Source organism: Notothenia rossii, assembly GCF_949606895.1.
Source record: "Notothenia rossii genome assembly, chromosome: 8".
Classification (NCBI taxonomy): domain Eukaryota; kingdom Metazoa; phylum Chordata; class Actinopteri; order Perciformes; family Nototheniidae; genus Notothenia; species Notothenia rossii.
In genome coordinates this window covers 43029085-43041755 of record NC_136906.1, presented here as the reverse complement: position 1 = coordinate 43041755, position 12671 = coordinate 43029085, and the positions used below count along the sequence as shown (strand labels likewise).

The window sequence follows — 12671 nt, the reverse complement described above, 5'->3', positions numbered from 1 at the left end:
CACACCAGAGGACCCCGACGAGGACGGTTGCTGCCCTGCGGCGATTGCAGTGCCATAGCACGGATTAGCTCAGTCAACTCAGCCGCCCATGCTGGTTTCTCTTGTCCTGGCTCCTCCTGTCTCACCGTTCTCACAACCGGGCCGCCTCCCGTGTGCGTGCTCTCTGCCGCCCCTCCTACAACCTCTCTCTCCAACGCCAGCTCCAGTGCTTCCTGCAGAGAGCGGGGATGTGCCAGTTGTGTCTGGACGTGCAGCTCCCTGGGGGTTATGGCCCGGATAAACTGGTCCCTAGCCAGCTCGCTCTGCACCTCAGGGGACATGTGGCTGTATGCCCTTCTCGCCAGGGTTTCAATGTCATTAGCCAATATGCGGAGCGGCTCACCCGGCTGTCTCTGTCTGCTTGACAGCTCCGAACGCAGCACCCCAGGCTGGCTGCATTGTCCAAACCGCCGCTTCAGAGCCCCAACCAAGGCCCCATAGTCAGTTCTTTCAGCCGGGCTGAGCAGTAGCAAACAGGATAAAGCTTCATCTGTAATACACAGGGCCAGCTGGAGCGCCTTATTGTCCTCAGACCAGCCCACAGCCCGTGATAACAGTTCAAATTGGGCATGGAAGGCTTCCCAGTCGGCTTTACCGTTGTATTTCGGTGTTTTAACTTGGAGCCGGGCGCCGCCATCATTGTTTACAACCGGCGCCGCGCCACTCCCGGGGGAGGTCCCTGCGCCGACGTGCCGCTTCCCGCCGGCCGAGTCGAAACCGGCAGCAGCATTTAATTCACGCCATAAATTGTCTTCTGAGTCACGCCATAAGCCATCCATCTCCTCCTTGACTTTCGGACGAGCTCCGGTCCGGTTCATCTGTGCTTCCATTATTTACCGGCCGATGAAGCAGAGCTAACGTTAGCCGAGTCAGTGCTAGCTGCGGCTACCGGCGATTAGCGGATAAAACTCTGTTTTTTTTTGTTTTTTGTTTTACTTCTGACACCAATGTAACGTCCACCCGGACGTGTCGGAATGACGAGTGAAGCGTTCTCAAGTTAAACAGGTTTATTAACAACCAACGGCTCTCATCCGTCCTTTCTCACTCTCTCTCCTCTCGCGCCAACCTCTCACTCACCTCCACGCGCCCACACAGACACACACACACACCAAACCCTCTGCTCCCCAACCCCGCCCCTACCTGCTCTCCTCACAGAAGCCTGACACAAACAGTTAACAGAACACTTGAACAATAAATGCAGATCGCTACAATATGATACATTAAATGATCGTGAGGATGATGATTGAAAATCGTTTGTTTGAGCCGGGCTGCATTTCCTGATCTAAAAACATAGCGATGGTTTTGTACTTACGCCAACGTGAATTAAACAACATTATTTTGTTAAATAAAAACATGGTGATGTTTAGTAAATGATTACATGTCTCTTATTTAGCACAGAATATGATCCTATCCGTGACATATCTTAACAAATATCCGCTATATCAGATACCTGCGATCTATCAGCTGTTTATTTCACATGAGTTCCAGTGTGGCTTTCAATCACGGCTCCCCCTGGTTGATTCATGATCCATTGCAGCTGGATTCATTATAATTATATTTATTTATCAAGGGGTCGTATCAAGTCCTGCGGGTGGTTTTCCTTTTCAGCAGGGGCCCGCCCCGTGCAGGTCAGGGACCCGCACGGGTAGGCATCCGAAACGAGGCGCAACATCTGTATGCGTGGGGATTGATGCAGTAGAACATTCCACTGTAGCGACCGGTATATTAATGGGAAACCCTAAATGTTTGAGCACCCTCTATGAAACGTCAAGCTACCCCACAGCACCCCAAAATAAATATCTGGCGCCGCCACTGAGCCTGACTATTTGTGTTGGGGGGGCCGACTTATTTTCAAACTGTGGGTTTTCTCTGGAGGTGTTTCCTTGTATTGTCATACTGATATTCTGTACAAACTGTGAAGTGCACTGAGACAAATTTAACATTTGTGATATTGGGCTATATAAATAAACCTTGATCGAAAAACATTGAGATCAAATTTCCAAAGACCTTAGAGGTCCTCAGATCCTCAGTGAACAAGAGCCAGGGGTTCCCATGGTTACTGACTCATGGTTAAGCAGCCCTTTAACCTGAAGAACAGCCGGGTGCAAATAATAATAATAATAATAATAATGCATTACATTTTTTTATTAGAGCGCTTTTCCAGGTGCTCAAAGCACTTTACAATTACACATTACACATATTAGACATGTAAGAGTCATTACTGTGGACATTACCCACAGGAGCAAATGCGGGTAAAGTGTCTTGCCCAAGGACACAAAGGCCTGACGCAGTGGCGGCCGAGGCGGGATTCAAACTGGAGTTCACCAACGCCCCTTGATCTGATGACCAACGCTCTAACCACTGCGCCAAAAACACCCCAAAGACACATGTCATTCGGAAGATAATCACTGACACTCACTCCTACTCACTCTGGATGGTGATCCCTTCTGTCTCAGTGTCCCTGTGTCCCTGCTGTCTCAGTGTTCCTGCTGTCTCAGTGTCTCTTTGTCCCTGCTGTCTCAGTGTCCCTGCTGTCTCAGTGTCCCTGTGTCCCTGCTGTCTCAGTGTCCCTGCTGTCTCAGTGTCTCTGTGTCCCTGCTGTCTCAGTGTCCCTGCTGTCTCAGTGTCTCAGTGTCCCTGCTGTCTCATGCCCCTTTTCCACCAAACCGGTTCTGGTTCAAGATCCGTTCTTGTGCTTTTTTAGTGCTTCACTGATTCTTCTCTGTAGCACCACTTGTGTTTCCACCGTTCAGAGCCCGACTGGTCGTTTACGTCCCTTTCTTGGCATCACTGCTCACAACAACAACAATGGGGGAATGGGTCGGGTCAATGATCGTGTTGATTTTAATCATACAGATTAAATTAAAGAACGCCTTCTCCAACGTTATAATTCTCCAACGAGTGCCGTGGTTCATTCTTTATTAATGTGGCTCAGGTTCGGCATTTACCGACCGCTGTAGTGCTGCTCGTCCACCGGAGTTTAGTCTCCCATTAACTCACGGCAGAGTTTAGTCTCCCATTAACTCACAGCAGTGTCCGCTGGAAAGTATTCACTGTCTGACTGTCACACAAGCGGCTGATAAATATCCCCCCACACCCCGTAAGTGAATGTGTGTCAGTAATAATTGACGCTGTTTGGCATCACAACGTTGTTATGAAAGTGTCTCTGGTATAAAAGGGGTGATGTTAGCATAGCAACCAAAGCTAATCTACCTATCAACCTACTTGTTGCTATCCTATTGTTGCATAAGCCGTTTTCTACAGGCACATTTTACCGGCGTATGTTTCATTATGATTCTACTTGTGATAGTTGGACATAACAACCTATGCAGCCCATGTATTGATTCCATCCGATAGCTGCTATAATACAAAACGTCTGCCTGCTCTCCACAATGATCAATAACAGCGAACGGATGGTCGAAGTAAGGTACAAATAAACAGAATCACACTAAGCCTGGTTAGAGTTGCCTGACTTTAGAACGTGTGTTTTTTTTTATAAGTGTGTGGTCGTGTTCTAGTCACTTTGCTCAGCGCTACTGCTTGTTACAACTTGTATTTGCCATACTCGCCATTAACTGTTATTGCTCAGGTTAATCTCGCCCCCTCCGACGTAAGGGTGAAGTATTGGTTCTTGCCGGGAAGCCGAGTGGGGCCAGCTAAGAACCGGTTTTCGGTGCTTAGAGCCGGCTCCGCTGTGGTGGAAACAGGAAGAACCAGAGCTAAATCAGGCTCTATCCCAGAACCGGCCCTGGAACCGGTTTGGTGGAAAAGGGGCATCAGTGTGTCAGTGTCTCAGTGTTCCTGCTGTCTCAGTGTCCCTCCTGTCTCAGTTGTCTCTGTGTCCCTGCTGTGTCATGCCCCTTTCGCACCAAAGCGGTTCCAGGGCCGGTTCGGAGCTAGAGCCTGATAAGCACCAGTTTTTCCTGTTCACACCGCAGCGGAGCCAGCTCTTTTCCCCGAAAACCGGTTCTTACCAAGCTCCAAACTAAATTTGGTCTAGAAGCAAGAACCGCATACGTCACGCTTACGTCGGAGGCGGGGGCAAGGGCAGGGGCGGGATCAACCTTTATAAAGTCAGGCAACACTAACCAGGCTTCGTGTGATTCTGTTTATTTGTACCTTACTTTGACCATCCGTTCGCTGTCATTGATCATTGTGGAGAGCAGGCAGACGTTTTGTTTGTATTATAGCAGCTATCGGATGGAATCAATACATGGGCTGCACAGGTTGTCATGTCCTACTATCACAAGTAGAATCATAAGGAAAAATACGCCGGTAAAATTTACCTGTAGAAAACGGCTTATGCCACAATAGGATAGCAAAAAGTAGTCAAGATTGTCAGTTTAACTTCGGTTGCTATGCTAACATCACCCATTTTATACCAAATAAACTTTCATAACAGCGTTGTGATGCCAAACAGCAGGTGGCACTGCAGCGGTTGGTAAAGGCCGATGAAACACATTAATAAACAATGAACCACGGCACTCTGGAGAAAAGTATAAGGGTTGAGAAGTAGTTATTTAATTTAACAACACGATCATCGACCCAACGCAGTCCCCCATTGTTGTTATTGTGAGCGCCGTTGCGGAGAAAATCAGCAGAGGTGTGGACTCGAGTCACATGACTTGGACTCGAGTCAGACTCGAGTCATCAATTTGATGACTTGAGACTCGACTTGACAAAATCACAAAACACTTGCGACTCGACTTAGGCTTGAACACCAATGACTTGGGACTTGACTTGGACTTGAGCCTTCTGACTTGAGGTGACTTGATAATTTAATTCAGGGGTCTCCAACACGCCGATCGCAAGATGCCGCTAGAAGAGCAGACTCCCGTCGGGGGAGAGCAGAATCTCCAGCCGCTTCTACTCTTGCTGAGAATCCTTGCAAGCAGGGGCGGGACTTTATTTAGCTGGGCCACCATGCGGCCAATCATATGCGAGGACACACTAGGATCATACCATTATGTGAAAGAAGGGTGGGGGGTACAGCAGGTGTAGTGGTACAGGCCAGCAGCATAGAGCGACGGGAGCCGGATTTAAATGCAAGCGCGTCGGACAAAGTCAAGAAATTTGAGAAAACCGAAAAAATAAGCAGCATCTGGCTGCATTTCAATGAAATTGGAGAAAGCAAAGCTGAGGCAGGATTTGTAAAATGAAAATAACCTTCAGAGCAGGTCTTTTTTTGGCACTCAGGATTTATTGTCAGAGGTGGGAGAAGATTGGATTGAGTAAAAGTACCAGAGTGTAATACTCGGTTACAATAAAAAGTCCTGCATTCAAAATGTTACAAGTAAAAGTACAAAAGTATTAGCATCAAAATATACTAAAAGTACCAACTGCAGAGGGATCTAGATTCCGGTGTTCTTTTCCCCATAGAGACTGCCTCGCTGCACATTATCCCTTGCATAAAGATAGATTGTGGGTCCCTTATAACATGTTGTACACAGTGGAAATAAACATTCTGGTTACCTCAACATCAGGGATCTTGCACATTAAACTCCTTCTGAATCAAACCTTCACGGTAGCCTTACCTTACTGATCCCTCTTAAATTAGAAGAAAACACGTTACTTTACCAGCAGAGAGAAAATTGATTATTAAATTATTAATGTGACTAATAAAGAGCAGTTGGATTATTAAGTATTATTCTGTTGATCGATGTCATTACATTTGGTGAAAAGCACATAATGACTTGTTTATGACTCGTTTTGTCAAAGTTTTTACTTGGACTTGACTTGAACTTGCCCATCCTGACTTGAGACTTGACTTGGACTTGAGCGCAAAGACTTGAGACTTGACTCGGACTTGCAAAACAATGACTTGGTCCCACCTCTGAAAATCAGCGATGTAAACGGTGACGTCATGGCGCAGCCACGGTATCACCAGTCGGGCTCTGGGTGGTGTGAACAAAACAGGGGCTGAAAAGAAAAAACGGTTCCGAACCAGAAGAGCGCAAGCACGGAGCTAGAACGGGAACCGCGTTGGTGTGAAAGGGGCGCCAGCTGCTGGAGTGATGGGAGTGGCTCGGCCGGAGACCAGACAGCTGAGCAGAATCAGGTAATTAGGCTCTCAGTATTAATGCTGCTAACCTGGTTCTGCTCTCTCGCTTGCAGTAGGCTGGATCCTGAGAGAAGGATCCACGGACCCCAAGCAGCCTCAGGACCTAGCGGGGCTAATTATAAATTATTGTTTTTGTGAAATTCCCCCTCCGTGGCAATAAACTTTTTATTTTTCACAAACCACTTTCTCCTTTGTATATTTTTAACCCTAGTGTGAGCCAGAATGCTCACAGTTATATATAATGATATCACACTTGTATTCTGTAAGAGAGCTTTATTCTTTGGATACTTTAATCATTGTGTTCTTAGTATTTTTACTTTTTCTAAGAAAATAATCCATGCTGTATTCATGTGATGAGTCATTGTACTGAGACCATTAATGGAAACTTGACCTGGGTGTCTAAAATGAGCTGCAGTAGGCCTACTCATGAAACGTGAGCCACAAACAGACTGACGCTGTCAGAGGACAGAGGACACACTGACACTCAGGAGCTATCTGAGACGTGTCCCAACCGTCAAACTGTCAACCAATTGCACAAAAATGCAATTCATGCAGAAATCTATAAATATTTTGATATTCAATGGTTGCAATTACTTTCTCTGGTGTGCTGTTTGTTTTGGTATCATAATTTGGTATTTGAGGGCATCTTTGACCATTTTAATGAACTCCAAAGTGGTTAAAAATAACGTTACATTTGGCACCAAATTTGTATAACAATGTATCGGTGCAAAAAATCATTGTATGAGACATCAGGGTTTCCCGCACATAGACTATACTTGGGCGGGCCGCCCAGGTATATTAACGGCCGCCAAAATATATTTTGCGACCCATTTATTTATTTTTGTATCCGTCCACGAGCACAACGCCATCTGCGATCGATTAACTGATGGACAATGATCCCTCGCTCTACGTCTCCTGAACAACAACAACATGCCGTGTGGAGAATTCTGCGGTGAGGACAGCTTTGTTTACATTCGGACCCCAAGGTTTTGTTCACACACCTCCCCCCCCCCTCGTTCCTGGCTACCACCACAAGTATATGTCAGAACTGTGGGAAACACTGGACATAATAAAGGTCATTCTATACTTCCATCAAACTGTCATACACAAATGGTATCAGGCGTGTGTGTGTGTGTGTGTGTGTGTGTGTGTGTGTGTGTGTGTGTGTGTGTGTGTGTGTGTGTGTGTGTGTGTGTGTGTGTGTGTGTGTGTGTGTGTGTGTGTGTGTGTGTGTGTGTGTGTGTGTGTGTGTGTGTGTGTGTGTGTGTGTGTGTGTGTGTGTGTGTGCGTGAGACGATAAATAAATCATGCTGATATCACATCACACTTGCAGCCTTTTCAACAGAGTGCTCTAATGAGCACTCACACTGCCGTCGTCTACTACTGCTAACATTTTAGTTTGAGATTTACCCAAGACCCCTTTCCCAAGACGAAAGCATGGACACAGCGTAAGAGCGCCACCCCCGGCGTTTTTATCCGACAAAATATGAATTATCTCTCAGGTCTACTTAAATATGCCTGATTTACGAATAATGAACTACTAAACAATATGTAGCCTAATAGCTTCTTTTCTGGTTTGTCACATTTTGTAAATAAGTACAGTACTTGAGTAGATGTAATGTTGCTTTCCAACACTGTACGAGGATAAAATAAATATTCTGCTTGCCCAAGACCATCGTCACGTTTGAGAGTGGCTCCACGGTAACAAAAAGGCAGCCCCACCTGAGTCCTGGGAGTTGAGCACCTCCAGGGCGTGCATCATGGCACTGGCAAAGACATTGGCGTCCTCCTTGCTGCCAAAGTTGAGGCCATAGACCTGCCGGGCGTCTCTCCACTGGTGGAAGGTCTGCGTGGCCTGATTGTACTTCAGCCCCTTGGGAATGGCACAGTTTATCACCACCTGGAGAAAACCAGCAGGGAGCCAGGGTGAAAGAGGGAGAAAAGTGGAAACATCCTTGAGACTAAAAATGGTCCATGAACACAATCAGCAGCTTAATTAAAGGAGCAACCAAGAACAATGCTTTGTATGCTGTGTATGTTTCCTAATGTGACAGAAGTTGGATGACATGTTGAAAGGCTGACATTTTTGGCAAAACAAATGCAGACCTGAAAACAAGTGCTGTCCACTACATCAACCACTCTATTTCTCCATCTTGATGCAACTCTCACCTGACGAGCAGAAACTAAAGAGTTGTTCAGACTACCTTTAGGCCTGCACAAGAACAGATCCTCTCAACACACATAATTTAGAATACATTTTGAACTGAATGTGAAGTTTGGGAAATTATGTAAGAAAATGTTCATCTGCTATAGCTAAAATCCCTTAAAATAATTTGTAATGTGGATTAATCCCATAATCACTCATGCCTTATTTAGGGACTGAAACCTGCAGGGAGCCGGTGGTGCTAGTGCTAGGCATAAGGTCCGGACTGAAACCTTCCATCGGGAAACCTCCCGGTCCTCCCGATGGTCTGGCCTGTTAAGTGGCCTGCTGGTCTGAGGAAAAAAATGTTTTATGTATTTATTGTGAACGCAACGCTGCGCAAATGTGGGTCTGACTCTGCCTCACAGAGGGTGACTGGCTGTCTACATGATGTGGCCTGCCGACATGGCCACTTTCATACAGATCATACACTAATGCCCTCGATTGGTATCTGTGTGTCATTCAAGCTCGGGAGGGTGTGTATTTGTGGCGCGAGCGAGGAAGAAAGCGCGCACAGCGGTAACGTGTATTGTTGTTGTTAGCATTTGGTGCTAGCTAGCGGCGCTAACGGATATAATGAGCTATCAACAAGGTGGAGGAGAGTCCTCTCCTGTCAGACTGAGAGACTGATAATTACAGCTCAGGTGAGGTGAAGGACTCTCTGAGTGTTTAGATATTTAACTGAGTCTAAGTTCTCTGTGGGTCTCAAACGGTTTGGTCACCACTTATGTAAACACATATTTCCATTTGAAGGGGGAGTGATTTGTAAAATATGCATGAATAATAAATATTTTTATATTGGATATGGTATTTTATTGGTTATGGCCATGTTCTTATGATTTTATGATTATTTAAATGTATACAGTTCTGTTTCCTATAGGTGTTTCCATAGATCTAGCCTCTTTATTTCCCCCTCAAAGTGCACCAGATTGATGCATTTAAGTCCAATATTTAAAATATCGAAGTAGCAAAGGGTCAACAGGTCATGGTGGTGGGCTGCTACAGACCCCCCTCAGCTGTCAAGGACTCTTTATCTTCTTTGGCAAAACTTTTATCTCAACTTGACTACAAGGAAATAGTGCTGCTTGGTCATTTTAATTGGGACTGGTTAACTTCTGTGTCTGAGGATTTTAAAAACCTTTGTATCCCTCTGAATGTTACTCAGATTATAGACAGTCCTACTCGCCCAAGCATTAAGTTCCCAAATAAATCCTCCCTAATTGATTTAATTTTAACTAATGTTCCCCATAAATACTCATATTATTCCCCATAGTATTTGCAAATGATGTGAGTGATCACTGTGTGGTAGCCACAATTAGGGACACAAAATTCCTAAAGGATAAACCTCGCATTATCAGTAAGAGAGACAAAAAACATTTTGTGGAGCAGGGTTTTGTTCATGATCTGTTTGGTTTTGATTGGGGTCAAATTGATCTGTGTGCTGATGTAGAAACTGCATGGTCTTATTTGTATCTTGGTTTTATGGAAGTTATAGATAGACATGCACCCCTGCGTACATTTAGAGTAAAGGGACGAGACAATCCTTGGTTTTCTGCTGAACTGTCCAGTCTCCTGCATGAGAGAAACAAGGCCTGGGCAAAGGCTAGGCAATCAGGCTCAGAGGTAGAATGGCTATGCTTTAGGCAGCTAAGGAATAGCTTTACTTCACATGTCAAAAGTGCTAATCGAAGTATTATCTGTCAGTTACCACAAAGAACCTGAATAATCCTGGAAAATGTTGGAAAGCCATAAAATCGATATCGACCGGTGATATCCGTAATGAGCTACCTCCGTGCCTTACCACAGCATCTGGCTCTATATCGGACAGGGCCACCATGTTAAATTGTTTTAATGAGCATTTTGTGTCCTGTGGCTCTCTGTTTGATTCTGTCACTAACTCTGCTTCTGTGAACACCACAGTCTGTGACTCTGAAAAACGTGTTTTGGAAAACGCTTTTAGTTTTACTCCTTTTACTGTTGATGTTGCTCGTGAAGCTTTAACCAAGTTAGATCCTAAGAAACCGGCTGGCCCGGACAACGTAGAACTTTTTTTTTTTCTTTAAAGATAGCTGCAGATTTTATTGCTCCATCTCTCATTACTCTTTTTAACCTCTCCCTCAGCACAAACACAATTCCAAAATTGTGGAAGTCAGCGTATGTCCTGCCTCTGCTAAAAGGTGGGGAGGCCACTTTATTAAATAATTATAGGCCCATCTCTAAATTATCAGTTCTGGCTAAGGTTCTTGAACGCCTAGTGAGTGAACAGGTAAAGGTGTTTTTATGTACAAATGACATCCTGTCTAAACATCAGTCAGGCTTCAGAAAGCAACATAGCACCATCACTGCCACAATGAAAGTGGTGAATGATGTGGCGAGTATTTTAGATAATAATCAGAGTTGTGCAGCTCTATTTATTGACCTTTCCAAAGCGTTGGATACCGTTGATCATCGCATTTTGAAGCAGAGACTACTCAGTATTGGCATATCCAGCCATGCAGTGGGCTGGTTTGTGGACTACCTCTCTGAAAGGTCCCAATGTGTTCATTTTGATGGGCTGTCTTCTGAGTGGTTAAACATTACTAATGATGTTCCTCAAGGTTCTGTTTTCGGTCCACTTTTATTCTCCATCTACATCAATAGTTTAGATGAAAGTGTCGATGGAGAAACCTTACATTTTTATGCGGACGATACCGTGATGTACTGTGCAGGTCCCTCCATCAAGGAGGCTGTTGTTGAATTGCAAGCTGTTTTTAACATTATTCAGACTCAGCTCTCTGAACTAAAGCTTCTTTTAAATGTTGATAAAACCAAGGTGATGCTCTTTTCAAAAGCTAAAAAGACACCAGAGCCTGTTTTAGATATTGTAACTACGCAAGGAATACAAATTGAAGTGGTTACCTGTTACAAATACCTAGGTATCTGACTTGATGATTGTCTCACTTTTAAACGTCATGTCAATAACCTGCTTAAAAAGCTGAGGGTTAGGCTAGGTTTCTTCTACAGGAACAAGTCCTGTTTCTCGCTTGAGGCCAGGAAAAGGCTAGTCACTGTGACCTTTTTACCTGTGCTGAACTATGGGGATCTGATCTATATGAATGCACCTGCCAATTGCCTGGTCAAGTTAGATGCTGCGTATCACAGCGCACTGAGATTTGTGACAAACTGTAAAGCATTAACCCATCACTGTGCCCTGTATGCAAGGGCTGGTTTGCTTTCACTAACTGTACGGAGGCTCAGTCACTGGTACATTTTCATATACAAAGCCATGTTGGGGAAACTTCCATTCTACAGATGTATCACTCCAGATAGGACTCACATGGGTGTGTCCCAGTCAAAAACCCAGTGGATAACAGTGGATGGGGGTGTTGCCAAATTGCTAGAGGGCGTTGCCAAAGTTCTCCATTTGTTCAATTACAGGATTTAAATATGAGATGACGCTTCATTCACAAATACACAAAGACAACTGGGTATTGTAGAACTTGGTCTGTTTGCAATGTTTGCAGCTCTGTAGTTGTGTTTGCTGAATACTGTAGCATGTAATCACTTATTTGTTATGGTCTTCACAGGCTGCTATAATGAAAAAATATCAATATTTTAGATCAAATAAAGTATATAGTTTGCTTTATGCAGTATATTTTTTGTAATATTGTTGGGGTGTTTTTACACAGTAGTTAGAGTGAAAAACAGGATAGCACAGATTAGTAAAATCAAAAATAAGATGAGCGATAAAAATAAAAATAATAATAATGAGAAACTATAAAATAAGAAATGAATAAAACTCAAATGTAATTATCATATCATATATTCTAATGTATTGTATTATTAAGTAATATCATACATTAACCCCATTATAGCAGATGCCACATTGAATGGATGAACACATTTATGCATCAATAAGTAAAACAGAGTATTTCTAAATACAAGTTGTAACAATACTTATATGTATGTTATATTAACCCTTTGGAGTCGACCGTCACGCCGGCGTGATCAGATCACATGACCTGTTCAAGCCGGTGCCGCATAAAAACAACAGTCAGGACAACATTGCCGTGTGTTTCTGTTGAACGTACTGGCTTGAAACTATATGCCAGTCTTTGTTTCATGCAAAAAGACCCAGTAAACACAGAGATACGATGATATAAAGTTAATACATTTCAAAAGTATCAGAAATGGAAGCACATATTTTAATATCTTCGCCGTATTTTATCATTTTACGAAACTGGAATACTGGAAATACTGGAAACTGTAGATTCTGCTCAACAGGATGTATTTACCAGGGAAGGGGTGAGGTAATCAGGTAAACGGAGTGATAAGAAGCGAGACGAAAAGAGACGAAGAGGGACTGCGGGACCCGAAGAGAGACGGCAG

General features: G+C 44.2%; 1 protein-coding gene across 4 annotated transcripts in view; it reads right to left on the bottom strand.

Moving 5' to 3' along the window:
- Positions 1–12671, bottom strand: part of enah (ENAH actin regulator) — a 229006-nt gene that overhangs the window by 130548 nt on the left and 85787 nt on the right. For all 4 annotated transcript variants that reach the window (XM_079642349.1, XM_079642348.1, XM_079642350.1 and 1 more), the window contains exon 3: positions 7823–8000. In XM_079642349.1, coding sequence (XP_079498475.1) covers positions 7823–8000 — 178 coding nt within the window. The remainder of the gene's footprint in view (positions 1–7822; positions 8001–12671) is intronic.